The sequence below is a fragment of the Carassius auratus genome, unplaced genomic scaffold (genome assembly GCF_003368295.1).
Source record: "Carassius auratus strain Wakin unplaced genomic scaffold, ASM336829v1 scaf_tig00216239, whole genome shotgun sequence".
In the NCBI taxonomy this organism is placed as follows: domain Eukaryota; kingdom Metazoa; phylum Chordata; class Actinopteri; order Cypriniformes; family Cyprinidae; genus Carassius; species Carassius auratus.
The window spans coordinates 7,580-30,961 of NW_020528470.1; the positions used below are offsets into that span (position 1 = coordinate 7,580).

The following is a 23,382-nucleotide window of genomic DNA, read 5'->3' on the forward strand; positions in this document are numbered from 1 at the left end:
GGAAAAACACGCAGTTTTCTACTTTCTTTTGGGTCGGGTCTTCTGTCACGGTTTACGCTGCCGGAAGGAACATGGAGCCGAGGATAAACGAAATAAGGCTTTTAATATCCAACATAGGAGTTATCCAAACATGGATCACAGAGGAAGACACATGTAAGTAGCTCGTGAGTATCAAGTAGTGAGCAAGTAACAAGTTGGTAACAAGTAGACCCGACAAAACAGAACTGAAAGGACAAGGTTTAAGTACAAAGGATAATGGGGAAACACAGGTGGATGGAATAACTAAATTAACAGGGACATGGAACACATGAGGAAGATAATAGACACACCTGGGAACTAATCAAACTAAACACGGAAGACAGAAACTGGGTCACTGGGGCAAAAACACTAAATGAGTCCAGGTGTGTGACAGGTGTGATATGTGAACTCGTATTTTTTGTTTTAATGATGTGCCTTTTAACAGTATAAAGTATATTCAAAAACTAAACAAATCGTGCCTAAAAAGTGCACGCATCTAGGCTAATGTAAAGTTACATGATGAAGTCCATACTAGTGCGCGTGTGCATTTTGAGTGCGTTCTTTCAATGCATTATTTGGTGTATTCAAATGCATTTATGTATGCATGTGAATGATCACAAAATTCAAGATATAGGGGGTTAGAAAATGTATATATTTATATCATTTTTATGTAGTTAATCAATATCACAAGAAGAGTGCCATTTCAGTTTTTCTCCAAAAATCAGTTACTACAAACAATAATTTAATTACAAATACAAAATGTTGCAGAATAATGTAATATATGAGTAATAGCCTAAAGAACCTTTGGGCCAATTATAATCTGTCATTATAGAACCTTTTTAGCATAAAAGGTTCTTTGGAGTTGAATAAAGAACCCTATGGTATATACTGAACCCCAATGAACCCTTTTTTCTAAAGCCCCTTTCACACTGCACGTCGGACCCGCAATATTTCCGGAACATTGCCGGGTCGCCTTCTGTGTGAAAGCAACAACGTCCCGGAATTGATAACCGAATTGAACCCGGGTCAGGGACCTAGTAACATTGCAGGGTTCGACCCGGGACGAGCGCTGTGTGAACAAAAGCCAGATCTAATTCCGTATCGAATGATGACGCGTGTTATCGCGCGACTCTTTTACTGGCTGTTTTGGAGGAAGATCAACATTCGCGACGAAAACATATATGCAAACTGTAATGAAGCTGTGATCAGTTAGTTCCTCACTTTCCGTGCTGACGCCGAGATCGTTCGCTGGCTTCAGTGAAAGTATAACGTGCCTAGCGTTGTCGACTCGTACATTACACGTCACGCGCTGATGTCACGTGTCGTTACAGGATCTTCAAGGGTTGTGTGTGAAAGCACGCACATATACCGGGTCATCACTGGCAGTGTGAAAGTGCCAAATCTAGCGACCAGGGAACAATTGCAGGAACACTTTACCCCTGTATTTGCCAGAATGGCAGTGTGAAAGGGGCTTAAGACAGTTACTGCGTTTCTGGTCTCCAATTGTAGCTTTTAACTTTTTACTTGAAGAAGTTCTTACTTCTAACTTTTAAACTTGATGACTCGAAGATTGAATGGTTACTCTGCACTCTCTCTAGATGTGGACAACAACATCTAATCCAAACTCAATCTGGAATTTTATACCCAATTACTACTTTTCCAGATTAAGAGGTCTCCCTTTCCCATTGATTTATAATATTACTAGAATCCCGTACAGTTTATCTAACTTTCATAAACACACATTACTTGCATGGTCATTAATCTTTAATCAACCCTCAGCGGTAGCTACTTCATTTGGAACAATCAATACATTTTATATAAGAGAAAATCTTTGTTTTTTAATAACTGGTTTGAGAAAGTTTACCAGTTCCTCAGAAGGTCTTATTTTAGTTTACGAAGAATTCTTATGTAAATGTAACTTTCCAGTAAATCCCAAATAATTCTCCAATGTCATGGATGCTATTCAGGTGAACTAGACTAATTCCAGAACAGAACATGTAGAATATTGCGCATGCGCAACTGAACGAATCACTTCCCAAAACGACTCTTTCTTCCCGAGTCACATTAAAGACTCATTCAAAAAGACCGACCCATCACTAGTGCGCATGCGCGTCTCGCCATCTCGCACAGCAGGGTGTGAGACCATCGCCCCTAAATTGTTTATTTTCGCTGGACGCTGTGACTGTTTTTGCTCTCCTGTTGATAGAAATATTGTGCCAAATCACGTCTAACAGAGTTCTCGCTCAGATGAAGATCTATTGACATCTGTTGTCGCTTTAAATCGTAGATAACGCGTGCTAAGACTGCTAAGCGCGGAAGCCGCTAACAAGATTCACATCAAAACCACCAAAACTGGACAGATTAAGTCAGATTCATCCACAGTAGGCATAGCAGGTATGTCTTTTCAACACCCACTTTCATATTTAAACGTGTTTAATTTGTCTCATTCATAAGTTTAGTTCAGAATTAACCGCTGCTCGTGTGCTAACATGTAGCATGTTATGCTAACACGCAGATCTCACGTTGTTTACATTCTCTTCAGCTCGTTTATACATCTCTGAGATCACATCCACTAGTTTACGACACTTCTACACCTGTACAAGGCTGAGATCACCTGTGTGAAGGATCACTGTGGTGTGAGAGACGCTTTATCAGATTAAACTCTTGGTAAACACCGTGTTTGGGCTGTCAGAGGATTATTGACACTTTCAGTTCTATAAGAAGATTTATTTTACCTGCTTATATTTGTTTTAAACAACTTCAGGTGTGTTTACTTTAATGAATATTCACATTTAGCTTTAGTAAAACCAGTGTCCTGATATGAACCTGATATCCTGACATCATATTACTATTTTATAATATTTATATACACTGCTGTTCAGAAGTTTGGGATCAGTAAGATTTTTGTTAGTTTTTAATGAAGTCTCTTCAGCTCATTAAACGGTTATCTTAAATTGCTATAATATTTCACAATTTAACTGTTTTATTTTCTGTGTTTTTGAGCAATTAAATGCAGCCCCGATTAACCGAAGAAACTTCTTTAATAACACACACATATATATATATATATATATATATATATATACACATATATATTTTTTTTTCTCATAATTGCATGATATAAACTTGCAGTTGTGAGTTATAAAATGGGAAATGTGTGATATACGTGAATGTATGAATTGTGAGCAGACTTCTATTTTTCAGAATTAAACATAACTCGCAATTCTAAGAAAATAATTCAGAATTCTGGGATGCAAACTCAGAATTGCAAGAAAAAAAGGCAGAAGTTTGAGATCAAAAGCCACATATCTATGTCTATCAACTAATTTTAAATATGTTAAGAATGATCAGTTGCTCATTAATAATCTCAATCCTTCGGCAGGGGACGTTTGGATGGACCCTTCACTGGCCGCAGTGCATTGCTGAAACGAGTCTGAAGCAGCACACAGGAGACTCTCTGAAGCCTATAACCATCGCAGGATGTCCATCACAAACCCCCCCACCAGTAACGACGCCTGTCTGAGCATCGTGCACAGTCTGATGTGTCACAGACAGGGCGGCGAGAGCGAGACCTTCGCCAAACGGGCCATTGAGAGTCTGGTGAAGAAACTGAAGGAGAAGAAAGACGAGCTGGATTCGCTCATCACCGCCATCACCACCAACGGTGCTCATCCCAGCAAATGTGTGACCATACAGAGAACACTAGACGGCCGTCTGCAGGTGCGACAGGACCGCATCCACACTCTTCACATTGAATCTGTGTGTATATACATGTGTGTGTTCCTCTCTTCTGCCTTTAGGTGGCTGGTCGTAAAGGATTCCCACATGTCATCTATGCACGGTTGTGGCGATGGCCGGACCTTCATAAGAACGAGTTGAAACACGTCAAGTACTGCCAGTTTGCCTTTGACCTGAAGTGTGACAGCGTGTGTGTGAACCCTTACCATTACGAGAGAGTCGTGTCTCCAGGAATAGGTCCGTTTAATGTTTGTTTAAATAACGTAAAGCTTGTTCATGATGGACTTGATTTAATTCAACTATCCTGTGTTTTCTTCTAGATTTATCTGGACTCACACTGTCAGGCTCTGGTGAGTGATGCTCTATTGAAAAATATATAATAATATTTTTTAGCATCCAGTCAAACACGGCGCATTACGGAAGCAGCGGTTTGATTTTGCCGTGCTGTAATGTGTAAGTCCGTGTGATTGTGTTTCAGGTCCGTCGGGTCTGATGGTGAAGGACGAGTATGATTATGAAGGCCAGCAGTCTCTGTCCAGCTCTGAGGGACACATGCAGACGATTCAACACCCTCCCTCTCGCCCGGTGGCCCCGGAGCCCTTCAGCACGCCCTCCATGCTCCCGCCAGCAGAGGGCAGCAGCTCGGCCTCCACCTCCGCCTTCTCCAGCATCGCAGTGGGACCCACAAGTACGACACACGTCACAGTCCTTAAACACTCAGGCCATGCTGGAAAGCTTTCTCGTTTGTGGAGGAATCGTATTCTTGATTAGGGCTGGGCGCTATTCACACACCAGAACAACACGGAAACGAATGCGAAATACTGAGTGTGACGCATTGAGCAGCTTCCTGTACATCTAAATGCATTCCCTGGGAAACTAGCTCATGTTCTTCTGGTTGCTACAGAATATAGACTTCAGCTGTAAAACGTAAATACAACTATGATTAGTGATGCACCATAATACATTTGTTCATTGAAACACAGAAAGCTGTCATTAAAGCTTTTTTTCAGACATGTTATTTTTAATTGCACCCAATGCAGTTTCAGTTTTTATATCAGCTTTTTAATGATATGTGTAACTCTGGAGCACTCTCCATGTGTTGTGCGTGCAGGTGAACCTGATGTAAGTGTCTGGTACAGTGATGCACGCTCGTGTTTGATGTTTTGTGTGTGTGTTGACGTGTGCATGCCGCCCTCTCTCCCCAGCTCAGCCCAATAGTGTTCTCTCAGGAAGCCACAGCAGCGATGGTCTGCTGCAGATTGCCTCTGGGATGGGGCAGGGCTCACAGCAGAATGGTTTCCCCCCCGGCCAGTCCTCCACGTACCACCACAGTAAGCCCTCAGTGAACCTCCACCCAGCAGCTCCTCCTAGAGTCCGAAAGCTTTTCAGCATCTCCTGAGCATGAGTAGATGTGATGTCCGGAGTCAGACGTGTGCTCTCTGCTCTTCTGTTCACAGACGCCGGCTCCAGCTGGACGAGGAACAGTAACTTCCCCCCCACCGTGCCTCCCCATCAGAACGGTCACCTCCAGCATCATCCGCCCATGGCCCATCCAGCACACTTCTGTGAGTGTCTCGCGCAGAAACACACTGAGCTCCAGTCTGGAGCGCCTCTGGAGGCTATGAGAGAGGCTTCGGCATCACGCTTAAACAGGGACTATATTACAATACGGAAAAATTTAAATTCTAAAAAAACTTCATAGGGGACGATTAGTTAAATGAAATACAGAAAAAGTAAAAAAAATGCTTTTATCAATTCAGTTCACTACACATGAAAATGTATTTCATAAGGCTCTATGTATGTTTCATGATTTCAATTAATTGCACGTTTTTTTATTTAAAAAAAAAAATTTAACCCTTATGCGTTGTTGGAGATGTTTTCGTCCACTAGGGGGTAAAGTTGAGTCTTATTTTGGCCACAACTTTCTCTGCGTTTGAGCTAATGGTATTATTTCTGGTGACAAATCTTATTTTGACCCATATTTTGGGAAAATGCTTTGAAATTTTTCTATACTCCATATAACTCCATATACAAGCCAGAAACTAAGCCTTTTTTTGTACAGGCCTATCTAAAGGGTTAATGGTCCCACCTAGTGATCTACTGTAAAAATAACAAATTTTACCTCTTCCCAACAGGGAAAACCACAAACAATCAAAAGTGCATGATTACATAGTGTCATGGCTTTGCAATCAAAACATTTCGAGTAAAACAATCTGAGATTGATGATTTACATGGGTCTGTTCACACAGTAGTCCTTTAATCTGTTCATCTCTGTGACTCTGTCCGTGTTATTTCTCCTCAGGGCCCGTTCACAATGAAATCGCGTTCCAGCCACCGATATCCAACCACCCTGGTAAGAGTTTGATTCTGTCTCGATCTCATCTCGTTCGTGTTCGGGTGTCTCATGGTCTCCTGCTCTCGGGCAGCTCCAGAGTACTGGTGCTCCATCGCTTACTTCGAGATGGACGTTCAGGTGGGCGAGACCTTTAAAGTTCCCTCGTCCTGTCCCATCGTGACCGTGGACGGGTACGTGGACCCCTCCGGAGGAGACCGCTTCTGTCTCGGTCAGCTCAGCAACGTCCACCGAACGGAGGCGATCGAGAGAGCGAGGTAGAGCTGACGCCGTGCCCCTGGTGAAGCTGGTGATTACTGAGCTTGATCTGCTGTGTTGTGTCCTGTTTTCAGACTGCACATTGGGAAGGGCGTCCAGCTGGAGTGTAAAGGTGAGGGGGACGTCTGGGTTCGCTGTCTGAGCGATCACGCCGTCTTCGTCCAGAGCTACTACTTGGATCGTGAAGCCGGTCGAGCTCCAGGAGACGCTGTGCACAAGATCTACCCCAGCGCTTACATCAAGGTCAGAACGAGAGGGGCGTCTGGGGGCAGCCCTGACGGAGACATTTAGGGTTTTGAGAAGTGAAAAAATTAAGAAGAAATATTTGAGATAAAGAGAAACATTTTCTCTACCATAAGAATAAAAAACCTCACAATTCAGGACTTCAGCTTTGGAAATGTATTGCCTCATTTATGGAAATACTTTTAGTTAAGATACAAATAGTTATTTTTATAATGGTTTATATAGAAAAAAATAAACAAATAAAGGGGGAAAAATATAAAAAATTATTTTATATATATATATTTTTTCATTTTAGTTTTAGTAATTTTGTTTGTTTTAATCATTTTTATTATTTTTATATATATTTTAATAAAATATTTTATTTATATATATATACAAATAAATAAATATTGTATAATTGATTTAAAGTCAGTTAAAAATTTCTTGGATAAAAATTTTATGTATGCAAATTGTTTAATATCCAAGGTACACATTTCTAGTGACTGCATGGTTAATTTTCATATTTTTTCAAATTTGTTGAAACACAGTAATAATAATTTAATTAGAAGGGTTATATTGACCTATTAACATTTTGCTTGCATCTACATTGTAAATATATATTTTTGCTATTTTATGCTTTTTTTTCAGAGGTAAATTAATTACATTTTTAACAATATTTCAAGTGTAATTTATGAGATTTTTTTATTTTATTTTTGAATCCAACTTCTACCAAGGGCTAAAACTTCTGTTAATTATGACTAATAATTATGTTAGTTGGTAATAATAAATGGCCTGGAAATAGATTTACTTTTTTTTTTTTTTTTTTTTTTTTTTTTTATGTACAGAATTTAGATTTTTTTTTCTTTTACAGGAGCCCCAGACTTTTGAAATTCACTGTATATTTCCTGATATGAAATGCAAGATACATAAAACATTTATTTTGCAAAGTATTAACTCCAAAATATTAGAAATCAAGAGAGTTCTGTTCTATTTGGCATGGAGCTGAGCGGTGTTGTGTCCTGCAGGTGTTTGATCTGCGTCAGTGTCACAGACAGATGCAGCAGCAGGCAGCGACCGCACAAGCAGCAGCAGCCGCTCAAGCAGCAGCGGTGGCCGGAAACATCCCCGGCCCTGGATCTGTGGGAGGAATCGCTCCTGCTATCAGTAAGAGCGCCATAAAGTCTATATCATCTCGTACCAGCAAATGCATGATGCTGATGCTAATCATATGATTTGTGCAGTTTTTATTCATATATATCTGTATATCTGAAGGCTTCTCTCTTTTGAGAGACACTAACTTACTGTATTTTTCGGACTAGAAGTCGCACCTGAGTATGTCGCATCACTCCAAAAATACGTCATGATGAGGAAAAAAACATATATAAGTCGCACTGGACTATAAGTAGCATTTATTTAGAACCAAGAGAAAACATTACCGTCTCCAGCCGCCAGAGGGCGCTCTGTGTCTTCAGTGTAGACTACAGGAGAACTGAGCAGCATAGAGCGCCCTCTGGCGGCTGGAGACGGTAATGGTTTGCAGAGTTTTTGCATTCACATTACACACTGCATGAAGCCTCATTTTCAAAAATCCATTTAATAGCATAGACATCTGTGTTTTAAAACAAAGTTGCTGTCTAAATAAGTGTAGTTCTGTTGTAAATCAGTTATAAAATAACTATTTATAAAATAAAGGTAATTGAGAGTTTAAATGAATTCTGACTTTTTTCTTTCAGTTGAGTTTTTTTTTCTCTCAATTTACAGATTTTTTTTTTTATGTTTATCAGTTGCAAGGCATGCATTTGAAATTGTGAGTTTTCATCTTGCAATTTTTTTGCTATTTTTCAGAAATTTGACTTTGTCATATTTACTTTTTTCTCAGAATTATGATTTTATGTCTCTGTTGTTCTTTCTCTGTTAATCCTGTTTTTGTTTTTTTTTTGTCCAGAATTCTTTCTTTATATCTTGCGATTTCTAATTTTCTCTGAAAGAATTATGGAAAAAAAAAAAGTTACTTCATCTTACAAATAATTTTTGGTTATTGTGAACTTAACTCTCTCAGTTCTTCCCTCAGAACTGCGTTTTATAAAACTTTACGTCTTGCAATTTGTACTTTTTTCTTAGAATTCTTAATCGTACAATTCTGAGGTTGCCTCTCGGGATTGTAAGGAAAAACTAATAATTGTGCAATTAAAGAATTCACATTTTTCAGTACTTTATTTTTATTAGATGGTGGAAATAAGCTTCCGTAGCTCTGAATGTGTTTTGGTGTAAAGTGCATCATGTGTTATCACAGATTCACTCAGTGTCATGGCTCCTGCAGGTTTGTCTGCGGCCGCTGGAATCGGTGTGGATGACCTCCGCCGGCTCTGCATCCTGCGCATGAGCTTCGTCAAGGGCTGGGGTCCGGATTACCCCCGACAGAGCATCAAAGAGACGCCCTGCTGGATCGAGATCCACCTGCACCGTGCGCTGCAGCTGCTGGACGAGGTCCTGCACACCATGCCCATCGCTGACCCCACGCCGCTGGACTGAGACCAGACCCTGGACCTCACAAACCCAGGACCGCCGACCTGTGCGGACGATGCCGAGAGACCGTTACGGTTCAGAGGTCAACATCACGGCTGCGTTTATTTCATTTGCTTCTTCTGTTTTAGCCCGTGTTCTAACATTCAGACCCTGAAGTGCACAGGTCCCAGTGTTGTAGTGACACTAAAGCTTCAAAAGTGTTTTGCATGAAGATGAGGTGCATGCTGGGAGCTGTTAAAATGAATTTGTTCTTAGACCCTTGCTTCCTGCTGTTCTTCACTAGTCACTAGAGTCTCCCATCGTGTCTGAACCGAGTCCGTTTCAATCAGACTGTCAGATTTCACTTTTATTTCCTACTTTGTTTTGGTCTTCATCTCTTGATGCAAACCAGAGTCTCTCAGGCCGAACGTTTAAAAGCTGCTCTGGAAGACTGACGGCTGACGTACACCTGAACATCATGTGACATCATTTCCTCTCTCGTGAGTCGTGGCGTTTGGGTTAAAGCGGTTTGGGTTCGGACTCACGGTTGTATTAGCAGGTGATGCATGTACAGAACATGTGCGTTTTCTTTCGAGCTTCTCACTAGTAGCTAATAAGCTGGTTGACGTTTTTATTTTGCAAGTTTCTCGCTGCATTCTGTTATCAGTCAAAGCAAGATGTGTTAACGGTTAGTTTAGACTCATTCATCTACAAGCAATAACAACCAGTTTCTTCTGAATGCTTTTTTTTTAGCCATGTATTTGTTTTAGCACTTTATGTACTATTTTTTTTTTCTTTTTCATCTTTCAGTTTCTCTTCTTTGCAGCCTGTGATTAAAAATTCAGCTCTTTTACAGAAAATAAATTTGGTTTACAGGAATCATAACCAGAAATTAAAATGTGCTCATCCTCAGATCACCTAAGATGAGTGTGTTTCTTCATCAGGTTTGTAGAAATGCAGCACTGCATCAGTGTCTCATCAATGGATGCTCTGCAGTGAATGGGTGCCGTCAGAATGAGACTCTGATAAAAACATCACAATAATCCACAGCACTCCAGTCCATCAGTGAACATCTGGAGAAGAAAAAAGATGAAATAAATCCAGTATTAAGACGTTTTTAACTCAAACACATAGAGTCTATAATCCACTTCCTCCAGTGAAAAAGTGCATCAAAATCAGCCACAGATTAGTTTAGATCTGTTTAAACGCTGCTTGATCTGTGCAGATTTCTCTCCTGATTCAGACCAGAACACTTTTTCACTGAAGGAAGTGTTATTATGGATTATAGACTCTATGTGTTTGAGTTAAAATCATCTTAATGCTGGATGTGTTTCAGGTTTTGTCTTCTCCAGATGTTCACTGATGGACTGGAGTGCTGTGGATTTTTTGTGATGTTTTTATCAGACTCTCATTCTGACGGCACCCATTCACTGCAGAGCATCCATTGATGAGACACTGATGCAACGCTACATTTCTACAAACCTGATGAAGAAACAAACTCATCCTGATCTTGCACAAGTATCTCTTTAACACATTATTGGTTTAATGCAGCTTTCACAGCTGGTCAAAGGTCACAAGGGCTCCATTTGATCTGTTTCTAAAGATCCTTTCACAGGAAATGGATGAATTCACTCTTTTATACCATTTATACCACACGCCTCTGATGCCTGAGATTATCAGTTATTCATATAACAAATGATGGCCATGTATGGATATGAGATGAACTGGAAAGGAGTGTTTTGATGTGAACGTTGAAAGCCATACGACATGAATATGATGGGAAATAAGATCCAAGTATTCTTCAGAGATGGTGTTTTCTCTATAAAATGACATATTTACTCTAGACGATAACGTCAGCCTTGCGTGTCTCGAAGAGAGTTTAGATGACGGATCAAACTTCTGTTATTCTGTTTAAAAAGAAATGAGAAATTTCTGAACAAGAAGAGAGCACTTGTGAGAGCATTTTCTCAAATAGCTCGTACTTTTAGCAGGTAATCAAATACAGTATATTATTAAATTGATTTTGAAGTTTTGTGTGTATCATACTTATTCATCTTCACAGAAATGTGTTGTTGTTTTTTTGTGCTCGGGCTTTTCATATCGGAGCAAAATCTCTCTCGGACTCCAGTCAACATAAAACAGAATTATTGCAAGTAGAAAAAAAAGGTATGTTTAGGTGAGGTCTTCTCATCCAAGCAATTTCATTTTAATGAAATATTACAAACACAAAACTATATATTTTTTCATTATTGTAATGTGCACTGATGAAACAATTCACAAAAAGAGCAAAAACATATTTAGAAAATATTTGCTAAAAGATAGTGTTGGGTTAGAAGATTTTTTTTTTTTTTAAACAATCCTTATGACAATTTGATATAACGTATTTGTGAAGAAACCTTTTGTTTTAAATTTAACCATTTACTTTCTCCGAATGTTACCTGATCTGCACAGGTGAAAGACAATACTAATTATTTTTAATTTATTGGTTAGAACAGACTTTTTGTTGTTGTAGTAGAAGAGTAGGCTACTATAGAGCATCACAGTCCCGCCCACAGCCCGAGAGAGCTCTGGTGCCGGAAGTAAATTTCCCATTCATTTCTCCCGTTGACTTTCGGAAAAATCCGTATCTAAAGAGTTTTGGAGCATGTGTGAGGATAACCAGCTACGCCTGAACTCATAAGCATATAACATATCATTTCGAGTTAAAAAAAATTAAGAGAAAATCCAAAAAAAAGTCACAAGACTGTGTACATATTTTCATTTCGAGCGCAGGAACTACTCATCCCATAAACCACCGCGCCTCATTGAATTCGACTGAAGCCCACAACCGCGAACGAGCCTTTTGAGCGACTTCAAAATCTGATGACGGTTGCCCGCGCGAACTCTTTCCTCCAGTGAATTTTATTTTATATAGTGAATGTGCAGTAATAGCAGTTCTTTCAGTATTAATTGTGTAAAAAAATAGTGTTTTATATAGGTATTGTGTATTGATTTTTATATTTATAATCGTGTATTTTATATATTGTGTGCGTGTGTGAATTGAAAGTGGTTAACGATAACGTCAGCAATATGGTGCAGTGCTTTGTACCTGACTGCAATCACCGCTCAGTCGTCAACACATGTCGTTGCCATTACACAAATGTTCAGTAAATGCACAAAAAGCTATGCCTAGGCTAAATATTGTTTTGACAGTGGCATTATAAAATGCTTGATATGACCCATACCATATGATGGCTACAGTAGCCTAGCTAAAGTTACCAACCTCCCTGCAAAACTCTCATGGCAGCCATGAAGATCATAATTGCACTGATAAGTCTACCGTGCAAAAACGCAACACAGGTTTTTATTTTATTTTTTTATTAATGCTCTTCAGTCTTCGCGGGGTTTAACCTATGGGTTTAACCAGACTGTTACACGAGCTCCACCAATCAGATGCATCACTGTGGGATTGTGGGTAATTAAGTACTTAGCCAAGACATCGCGAATAAAAGACATTTATATCAAAACAAGGTTAGTGCCCCATGATCCTTTTTCGTTTATATGAGCATATACTATTGATTATTACAGCCTTAGCTGGTTTTAGGTACAATGTATGGTTACGTTTTTATGCCTTATACCCCAAATGTTTATTTTATTTTATAAACCTTTATTAAATAACAAGGCATTAGAGAATGTAAAATAACAGATCACACAAAAAAAAAAATGCTATGTAGAACAGTACGGAGTAGCACAAGTCTTTTCAACATTTATATAAAAATATCAAAAGGAGAAAGTTTATACCCCAAATGTAAATGCATTAATTGCATTGAATTTTTACTTCCGGCACCAGCTGTGGGCGGGACTGTGATGCTCTATTCGTGCGCCTCGACGCCATTAGTGACGTAATCATCATATGAATATTCATGTATGGGCGTGGCCGGTCACTTCAACGGTTTTCTCGGATGCACTACAAACATCAAGGCCTCCCTCATTAAGGTAAATACTGAGATTAAACTCGTTTTTCCACTTTTATAACTTTGAGTATAAGTATATAAGTTTGCTAGCCTGAGTATATGTGCTTCATGCTTAGTTTTAAAGCTTACTTTAGCCAACAAATCTGGTGAATCTGTAGTAAGGTAAAAGAGACTAAGTAAATTCGCGCCATTACAGGAAAAGCTAGACAACATTTTCAATGTATAAATTAAATTATCCAATCAGGTAAATAAAATCAAGTTCATTCAAAAACCTTTAACCTTTAAATATTAAACACTAATGATCTAAAATATGCATATATACACAAATGACGATTCCGTAAAAAAAGTCATTTTGCAAGAGTGAACACAACAAGGTCTCGTTTCAACAAGAAAAGATTTATTAATTGAAAGACAAGCCACGAATTTAAGAAAACGACACTAATAAGCTAGCCTGAGCTCAAGTCTGAAATATTCAGAAAAAACAAACTACATGTGTCTTGGATAATTCCTATATTTTCCTCATATCGACACACTAAATGTTAATATATCATTTTATAAATATAAAAGTTCCCCGGGTTTTGTTATCCTTCATGTAAAATACACAATACAAATCACTCTACACTTATTAGTCAGCTTTTACCAATTTTCAAGAAGATATAATTTACTAAGAGGTAAATTGAAACAACACACAAAAAAGAAAAAATGTACTGTATATGTAAGTTACATCATCCAAAACGATAAAGAGAGCGCGAGAGATGGGGGAAAATATCACAATTTACACTTTCAAAGCACATCTGTTATTAAACTGCTTGATGTAAGGGACTGTAAATAAATATCCTTCCATTTTTATCTGAATATTTACATCTAGGATTTCAGTTCTGAGTACCACGATGCTTGTGCTTGCATTTGAACGCGCTACAGCAGGCCACGACTCACTACGTAAACAGTCAAATGGCACTTAAATATATTCTGAAAAACTCCTAAAATAAGACGACATAGAAACCAAGCATGTCACTCTACGTAAAATAGAAGTAAACCAAAAGCAAAACCCCTCATGATGACACTTATAGTGCAGTGCTCGTATTGGTGGAATCCCAATAGAGTTCTGTTCATGTCATCGTTTCATCAGAAGTTGAATCAGTTTGGGTGCCTTTAAACTGCATATGTGTCAAAGGTGAGTGGTGTTTTTGGGAGACGTCCAGCCGTGCGTTGGCTTGTACTGGTTCTGGAGGTCTTGGAGAAGTCAAAGGCACTGAAGTCTCTAGTCTTGTCTTCACGCTCCTCAGCGCTTGATATGTTGATATCAGAAGCGTCTTTGCATTGATATCCAGAGAAAGGTTGCAAACGTCCATTGAGGTTTCCCATTTAAATATTAGTGTCTTGGTCAGAAAAAAAAAAAACAAAAAAAACAATGCAACAGAGTAGACTTTCCGAATCAAAAGTATGTGAACCCCTCCGTTTTGGCAAAGTTAGAGTCGAAACAGGCATGTGGTTTGAAATTAACGCAATGAACTGTTCTATACTTTCTGGCACGCTGTCCGAAAGCGAACTCATGATATTCTAGCAGCACGAGAAAAGGCATGCAAGACCAAAAGCACTTTGAGTCGAGTCATCGCACACGATCAACACATCTATCCAATAGTGAAGAGCTGTCTGTAGTCCAGGCACGAGGACAGAAGGAAAACAAACCAAACCAAAGCTCTTCTGTAGGAAACGAAAACGAAAAATCTTCCAACTCGCAAGTACAAAAACCATAATGAGTAAATTACGTAATCTCAGAAATAATTCTCCAGCTGTAGAAAATCTTTAATAACTGGGTGTTACGCTTAAAAAGGTGACTTTCACAGATTGCACACATAAATATAAATCAACATCACGATTATCAGAAAATTGGACACGTCAGACGGGATCTCTTCAAGTGAGCGGTAACGATCAGGATGGTTTAAACATGAATTAAAATTAAGATAATACATATCGATTAAAAAGATGCATGAAACCGCTTCGGCGCACACAGTCATTCATTTAAAATAACGTCAGTAGTGAAGAAAATAATGCTTTTTAGTTTTCAAACTACAATTTTCCAGTGTTTTCCACAATAGTACAGCAATTGACAGGTCAAGTACAAAAATTATCCATTAGTTAGTCGCACCAATCTGAAACCAAACAGCAGAGTTCATCCTCAACTTTACATGAACATATATGCTGTGATCTCCAGAAGAGGATTTAACATTTGTCATTTCACAGTAATTAAACAAACTCTCTAAACTCCATCATCTTTTCATGCAGAAGATTAAAAAAATTATAAAATCAAAGGTCTCCTGCATGAAATGAATGGTTGGTAAAATCAGTAGTACAATTTACCTAAATGTAAAATCTGCTTGTTTGTGAACAGGACCCAATGTTTAAACTCTTTATCAACTTTTGGTCCACCAATCGCGATGTTGGAGGGCAGCTGATGTGAACTTAAAACAAGAACATGTGGGTCAGCAAAGAAGAGACACAATCCCATCAGGACTTGTGAGTAAGACCGGCAACGCCGGCGTGAGGTAGGGTGACGCAAAACACACCACGACAAAACAACTCGGCCAAATCCACGCTTTCGCTCACACAACTTCACCTGATTCCAGAGGCGAACGAACGAACGGGCCTTGACGTTAGATAGGGAGCAGTAAGTGAGCGACAGACACGTTTTAGCAAACCATGACCCTGAATTTTCATGTAGGTGCTCAGTGTCAGATCACAAATCCAGCCACGTGTCCACCGTGATGAACTGGGTGGCAGATGTCTACTATGAATATTCTCTGGCGGTGTGGGTTACAGTACAAACACAAGTGGCCTCTTCGGTGTCGCTTCACCGGTTCAGACGAAATGAAAAGCTGTTGTTTGGGTTAAGGCACTAAGATGAACCCGAGGTACATAAAATCCCTGACATTCGCTCTGTTCTGCAACATCGCACCGAAGCAGCAAAGCTTCGAAATGGCCCTGTTGTCTCTCACACTTGTGTTTTTGGTCCAATTAGTAAAAAGAAAAAGACCCACAATACAGTTCACACATGCAGCATATATGTACAACGAAAAACTCGAGCTACCACACGACTAAATCTACTAACAGAAGGCATTTGGAAACACTCGTCTAGCCCGCTTCGATTACACACAGCGAGACTTTCCACTCCCTAACCAAACCGCACGCAACATTTGGCCAATTACAATGTTCTAAACCAAACCGTAAACAATAACCAGTACAGTAATAGAGAAGTGATAAATATCAACTAGGCGAATGGTGTCCCTGGTGGAGCTAGTGGCTTGGATTTGAGTTCTGGGTCATCCAATAATGCTTTCTACTAACATCAGGGCTTTAAACTTTACAATCAGCATCCCATCACATCATAAAGTTGATTTAATAGCTCGCTGGAGCTGTCGTGGAGATCCATTTTCGCTAAGAATAGATGTCTTGGAGACATGGTACTGAAAGAGATAGAAAGCGCTCATGGGGGATAAGAGCGAAACGGACGTGCTTTCAGACCGAGGCGTATGTGTTTCCCACACTGCCGCAGTGGCGGATGGTGCTGGTTCCGCTCGAGCTGAGGATGTGCTCGGTCGAGGGTAAAGTGCTGAGCATGCTGGACTGAACCACGCTCACCACCGCGCCGCTGCCGTCCTCCACGGCTCCCACCTGCAACACCTGGATGACCTCCGTCTCCGCTTTCTCCCGCTTGGCCAGAGGCTCGTCAGACTCCTCCATTTCCTCGTCCAGATCACTGTCCATCTCGCTCACCTCGTCTAGCAGACATCAGAATGAGACGTGCCAATTAAAAAAAGAAATGGTGTTCACAACCCATTTATCACCCAAAAAGTTTACTCAGCCTTTTGTTGTCCTAATGTTGTATCCCCTTATTTCTTTTTCAGACCACAAAATGTCCTGCGCACTTGTTTGTATAAGGCAGTGTATGGCGATCAACATCAAGCTTTCTTTTTTTTTTTTTTAAAGACACAAAATTAAACACATGCTGTATATTCAGTATAAGTGTTCCTTTTGTGGTCTGAAAAAGAAAGCACATACAACACAAGAGTGAGTAAATAATGACTTTTTCTTCAAAAAAGAAAGAAAATGTAGGGCAATGTAGCTTGATTATTTTATCCATCGAAATAAAAATGGATAAGCTATTCAACAATGGGCTGGATTGGTGCCAAAAAGGATGTAATGTGCAATGATGAATCACAATATGTGCCTCGTGATGCAGGAACACAAACTGTAGAGTGTTTGTACAGTAATGGCTCCTCCAGCAATCCAGTTTCTCAAAGGAAAGCAACTAAATCTGAGAGTCCCCTACTGGTCTAAAGTGGCTTGGCTCGTTAGTCCAGACTGTAATTATATAACTCTGGGTGTAATGAGGTCTCAGCTTGCAGTCTGAGCTTACCTTTGTCGATGTTGGCAGGTGACATGGTATTCAGGTCCTGAAACTGCGATAGACGGAGCAGCACAAAGAAATGGTGATTAGAGAGAAAGACTGACTTCATGGCTCTTTACGGCTCACGCTGAGCTACACACAGTCTTTACCTCTCCCATAACGCCGATGGGCGTCTCTCCTGTGGCCTGTGCGACGCGGTGCTCCACCAGATAGAACATGTACTCGTCGTACAGCAGCCGGATCAAGTGGAACGAGCCGAAACTCGCCGCGCTGCGGAGGGTCAGGTCTCTGATGACCATAGAGCTGTGAGAGCACAGTAAAACATGCAAAAGTACAGTTAACACTTTGATTGTAAGGGTGTATGAGACATTCTTGCTTCATTTGGTTGGTCTACAAGGATTTGGGGAGATCCCAGTATGGTTTCAATCTACACAATCTGAACCAAGTGTGAAATGTCTTGCCTGTAGAAGGACCACTTGAGCAGGAACTGGCGTGCAGCTTTGGGGAGGGATGGTTTATCCTCGTACGGCTTGAGTATTTGAGTGACCACGTTGTCCAGCCAAGCTGCCCACTGTTCCAAAGAGCTCTGCTGCTGGAGGGTGGCCTTGAAGTCCTGCTCGAGGCGTTGAACTACGCCCTCTTCACACTGGCACACCCACGAGGCCTGCTCCTGTACGCCATCAACAACCATCACAACATCACTGTGATGGACCTTCTCATGGACATTGTGAGGCTGGAATAGTCTACAAAACTTCTGCTCAGATTTTTGCCCCTGATCTGCAGTCTGGACAAGTTGCCAAAAAAAAGAGCCAGTCTGGAGATTTTTATCTCTGTTATAAACTGATCAAACGGCGCTGATGTAGAAAACCAGTAGTAGTAAAGATAACTATAACCGTGGTGTTGTGGCAGAAATAGTCAAATGTTACTACTTTATTCATCCTTTTGAGAGAGAAATTGAATGACTTTCAAGCATTTCACACAACTATTTCCAGCCCTGTAAATCTCAATTCAAATGTTATTTCTAATTGAATGACCAAATTAGACATTATGATAAATAAACACTTATTTAAAATTCAAAAAAGACCTCAAATTACCAAAAAAAAAATCCAGTAGATGGCATTTATTTCCAATATTTTTTTTGCTTTAAATTACAAAATCATAAAAATCAACAAGAAATCAAATTTTGTCAAGAGTTTTTTGCTTTTTTTTTTTTTTTTTTTTTGTGTGTGAAGAAAAGTCACAGAGTGCCTTGAAAAACAAATACGCATAAAAAGCAAATAAAAAGCACTGCTTTTGTAATCACTAAAGTTGCCGGTCAGTTCAGGATAATATTATTCAGTTCAGTAGAAAATATAAATTTCCTTAAAACAATTACTGTTAAGTAAATTTTGCATGCCTCCCAACTCAAGCTCAGTGCTTTACTGTATTACCAAGAAATAAATGTGTAATATTATTAGTTGCTTCACTTATTAATGCAAAACAATAGTAATTTAATTTTATGATTCAATTCTTTATTTTTAAAACCCGCCCCTAGATGGCAAGCCTTTTCTGTTAAGAATGGATGCCACAAAGAGCACAACAAACCTGAACATTGGCAAAGTCGACCCGGTTGAGATCGCTGAGCATCTGGTTGATCTGGGAGGTGTTCTGCAGCACTGCACGGGCCGCCTGCGCCAGATGATTCAGAGACGTGTATCTGCGGAGCGTCTGAGCGAAGGCACTAACAGCGGAAACCTGCCAAACAAAGGATCAACTCTTTTGGGATTTCTATGGTGGACAAAGGCTTTCATTTTGGACTGTGGGAAGGCAGTAAAACAGCTGGTAACCCTCTGCACTCTTACCTTGGTCTGGATCATCCTCTGAGGGATGCTGCTCATGGCGTTGGTGAGCCAGCCCTCAAGGCTTTTGGCAAAATTACGGATGGCTTGAGTCAAGGCACCTGTCGAACGCAAATGAAGATTCACAAAAATAAGGATTTTATATTATCGAGAAAATTCCACACGAGGGACAATCTCAGAGCCAGATTATAGTCTATCAACAAAGTCTGGTGAGAACCAGCCAATTATAAAAGGTGTTATCAGACTAGTGTTTACCATTAGTATTTGTAATTTGGTGCAAGAATAGGCTAGTGTTTAATAAAGCAAGAAGCTGTGGTTTAAAGTGAATTTATAACAGCTAAATTGTGTTATTCACTGTAAACCACGGCTTCACAGTGCTTATTGCTTTTTTAAAACTGTTATTCCATATAGATAGTAAGGTTTCACAGAGCAAATAAAGTGTAATGATATTAATAACAACAGTATTCTTCCACCAAACAATATAGCTCCTCAGAATCAGTTGTGGTTACTACAAAGTGGTTGCCGAGCAACACACAAACGTAAACAAAGGTGTATGTTACTTTGTAGCGTAATTTACTCGGCTTTGAACGCAGCTCAACCAATCAGAATCAAGGAGTGGAACTCTGTTTTTTTTTTTAAAGAAGGTTTATAGTATCTCAACCGTACAAAACAGTGAAGATAAGAGTGTTGTGATGATCCATAATGATCTGTGGCTTCTGAGGCTGTGACTATAAAGAGAGACTCACTAGGAATGGGTCTGAGAACATCAGGGATGAGGATCTCCACGAGGGCCTGGTACATCAGGTGATCACAGGTGTTCATCCACTTGAGCACTGCCTCGTTTCTGCAGAGAAGAATCAGTGTGCTCCGCGGCAGGCGGCCCTCGATCTCGCTCAAACCACTGCATACAAAATAACCATACTTGTTCAATCTAATATAAACTTGTAGAAGCACCAAAGAGGAACGTAACGAGTGACACACCTGTTTTCAGTGATGGTGACGCCCTCCACGGAGCTGGAGGGAGAATAGCGCCAGAAAGTCTGCCACAGGTTCTCGATGAGATTGAACTGAAGGTTCACCACTACGTCCAAAATGGCCTACGTGTGAAAACCAGTGACACCACATTTAACCTTTGAACTCAAGGAGCTGAGAATTGAACTGTAACTGATGTCCTGTACGACTGACCTCGCAGTGCTCTCTGTACAGCGTCTGAAGGGCTTTGACGTCTTCGGGTCCGACGCCTTCCACAGGCTCTCCGAGGTCAAGTTCGACGAACTCTGGCAGAGCTCTGGACCCATCTAAATGGGGTATACGAGGAGAATTAGAAAAGCTCTTCTGAAACATGAATGTGAGCTAACGGTCTCTAGTGTTTTACCCAGGAACTGCTGATGGTGCTGGCTTTGAGCGATGAACGTCTGCTCCGCAGCGTTAGGTGTGTGCTGCCCCCCGGTGGAGAAGTTCTCCCCGAAACGCCATCCAACTTCTGTACTGGCTTGAATCTAGAGATTTAATTTCCCTTTATGCATTTGGCAGATGCTTTTATCCAAAGTGACTTGCATTGCATTTACGGTATACATTTGATCAGTTCATGCATTTCTTTGGGAATTGAACCTTGACATTTGTTTTGTTGGGAACCGTACACTACAGATCTCTTTCGTGACAGAGTCTACAGTACCTCTGCTTCTGCTGGACGGGCTGCTGTCTCAATGCCATGTACTGCATGTCCTCCTGCAACCGGTTCAGAGGAGAATCCGGCTTCACACGAATCCCATAATAGTGATATTTAGAGTTCCCTCTGAGAAAACAAGTCTGCTGTGAATGAATGCAGCTTTGGAGAGTACAGAACAGAGCTGAGCATGTGTTAATGAGAGGATTTTACCGGGTGCCCAAGCGGCGTGTGCGCAGCCCCATGAAGATGGAGCGGATGAGCTTCCCGAAAGACGCAGCGTTGACCGGATCCAGCTTCTGCTCCTGACAGTGGCGCAGGTAGTGATTGTAGAGAGTGGAGCGTGGCAGACTCACGCCCTCCGCTGTCTCGTAATTATCCAGGAGCCATTGCAGCTGTGGAGAACAGCTAAACTTGTCAGCTAGATTCTCAAAAGTTCACATTTCTTTAACCCTCTGGGCCTTTTTGTTTGGGAGTCACACATGGCTCCTTCGCCGTCAATAGGGACCGGAGCCTCAAAAGGTTTTTTTTCCCCCTTATGAAAATAAATGTAATACATTTTTGTTCTATAATATTTTTTATTCTTATTTATAATTTGAGGAAATTTTATAATAATATGCAATATTTATTACCAATTTTAATGAGCTATTTTTTTCATTAGAATTAGTGTTTTTTTGTTGTTGTTTTTTTTACCTTTTTAACTTATCTGAATCTTGTTCATGATTTTTTGTGTGTGTGTGTGTGTTCACATATCTAATGCTACAAAAGTCACTTAAGTGTCATCTCATTTCAACGAAGCGACGATTCTCAAAACATACAATATTTTTCCATTCAAAAATTACTGAAAAGGACCAGAGGGTTAAAAAAAAAAAAAAATTGCATCTTGTGTTCTATGGAAGAAAGAAAGTCACAGGTTTGGAATGGCAATGGTCCTATAACCTCAGCAAATCATAAAACATCTCGTCCAATACAAAAGTTTACAAATATTACAAATGCTAAAAGTTAATTCATGGAAAACAATAAAAACAAACTTAACAAAATAAGATGCATAACCTAAAAAGACAGTGCCATTTAGAAAGTCCACACTGGAAATCTGAAATTAAACTCATTTTCAGAACTTTTTTCAAATGTAACAAATAAAGAAAAAGTTTCGAATTGATCATGTGACTCTATTGAATGGCACAGTACAGGAAGAGAGAAAGCGAGTGAGAGAGAAACCGAAGCAGATCGTGCAAAGAAAGCAAAGCTGTGCATGTTCACAACTTACATGGCTGTTGAGCAGCGAACTTCTCTGACTGGACAAACCTTCAGACTTTTGGAGCGTCTCAATCGCCATTTCAATCTGATAGACCAAAGAGCAAAAAGAATAAAGGAAAACAAAAACAAAAAAGGGGGGAAATAAATCAAATGAGGCTGTAGCGACAGAGAGCTAAGCAGAAACAGACCCGACTGAAGCATCCCAGCCACCAAACACACACTTGCACCGCAGATATAATCATGATCATCCAGCTTCTGTTAACTTTCATTCAGAACAGAGCAAAGCAAACGCTGACACTGAGACCAATTAGTCAGAAATTAAAGGTAATTCACTGCTGACAAGAAAAACTTGGCTTCTACGTGAGAAAAATTTCCTTTTGCCAAAATGGTAGGAGAACCACATTACCCATAATGCACTAGACTTGATCCAACTATCTCTGAATGGAGAAAGTATGATCTGTAGTTTTCACAAAATGATACATTTGTCTTTTTTATATATAGTTTCTGAAAGTGTAACAATAAAAAGCTGGAAGAAATCTAAAATGACCCTTTAATGATGAAACTACTCTTTATGTAACATCTCATTTTAAAGTAAATCTTTACTTTGCAACAACTTCATCTTCTGGATAGTACATTTTAATCCTCTAAAAATCCTTTTCCACTAAGACCTTTTGTGCATTGGAAAGATTCTTTGTGGAACAATCAATGCCAATAAAGAATATTACAAGAGTGTTCCATTGCCATAAATTTTTTATTTTTTAAACGTACTTCACTTTGGGGAATCAGAAATGGCATCACTGCGAAAGCCCAAAATTGAAAAACCAATTTTAGAAGCTGTATTTTTAAGAACAGACCCATTATCACAAAATATGTTGATTTATTTTAATAGGTAAGCGCTTAAATGTGACTCTGGAGCACAAAAGCAGTCTTAAGTTTCGGGGTATATGTGTAGCAATAGACAACGATACATGGTATGGGTCAAAATTACACTTTTTCTTTTATGCCAAAAATCATTAGGATATTAAGTAAAGATCATGTTCCATCAAGATAATTTGTAAGTTTACTACCGTAAATATATAAAAACTTAATGTTTGATTAGTAATATGCAATGCTAAGAATTCATTTGAACAACTTTAAAGATGATTTTCTCAATATTTAGATTTGTT

At 39.7% G+C, this 23,382-nt stretch overlaps 1 protein-coding gene and 1 pseudogene across 4 annotated transcripts; one reads left to right on the top strand and one right to left on the bottom strand.

Annotated features, from left to right (window-relative positions):
- Nucleotides 1-2,113: 2,113 nt before the first annotated feature.
- Nucleotides 2,114-9,979, top strand: LOC113097398 (mothers against decapentaplegic homolog 4-like). 4 transcript variants are annotated; one of them, XM_026262635.1, is made up of 12 exons: nt 2,114-2,413; nt 3,398-3,738; nt 3,819-3,993; nt 4,077-4,106; nt 4,235-4,444; nt 4,962-5,087; nt 5,214-5,321; nt 6,059-6,109; nt 6,183-6,366; nt 6,442-6,610; nt 7,615-7,753; nt 8,910-9,979. In XM_026262635.1, exons 2-12 carry the CDS (start codon nt 3,499-3,501, stop codon nt 9,119-9,121), a joined length of 1,644 nt encoding a protein of 547 aa, XP_026118420.1. In that variant the 5' UTR covers nt 2,114-2,413; nt 3,398-3,498; the 3' UTR covers nt 9,122-9,979. The 4 variants fall into 4 exon arrangements, with proteins under 4 accessions (XP_026118420.1, XP_026118419.1, XP_026118421.1 ...); XM_026262634.1 differs by having other exon boundaries at nt 2,114-2,412; nt 3,401-3,738; XM_026262636.1 differs by having other exon boundaries at nt 2,114-2,412; nt 3,401-3,738; nt 6,189-6,366.
- A 3,443-nt stretch (nt 9,980-13,422) lies between these two features.
- On the bottom strand, nt 13,423-22,626 carry LOC113097400 (transcription factor RFX3-like; annotated as a pseudogene).
- Nucleotides 22,627-23,382: the final 756 nt, after the last annotated feature.

What these genes read in the sequence shown, in the direction of transcription:
- LOC113097398 (XM_026262635.1), top strand. Translation starts at nt 3,499, where the DNA reads ATGTCCATCACAAACCCCCCCACCAGTAACGACGCCTGTCTGAGCATC. An exon ending in ACTCACACTGTCAGGCTCTG is followed by an intron (nt 4,107 to 4,234) that starts GTGAGTGATGCT and finishes ATTGTGTTTCAG; the next exon opens with GTCCGTCGGGTCTGATGGTG. An exon ending in ACCCCAGCGCTTACATCAAG is followed by an intron (nt 6,611 to 7,614) that starts GTCAGAACGAGA and finishes TGTGTCCTGCAG; the next exon opens with GTGTTTGATCTGCGTCAGTG.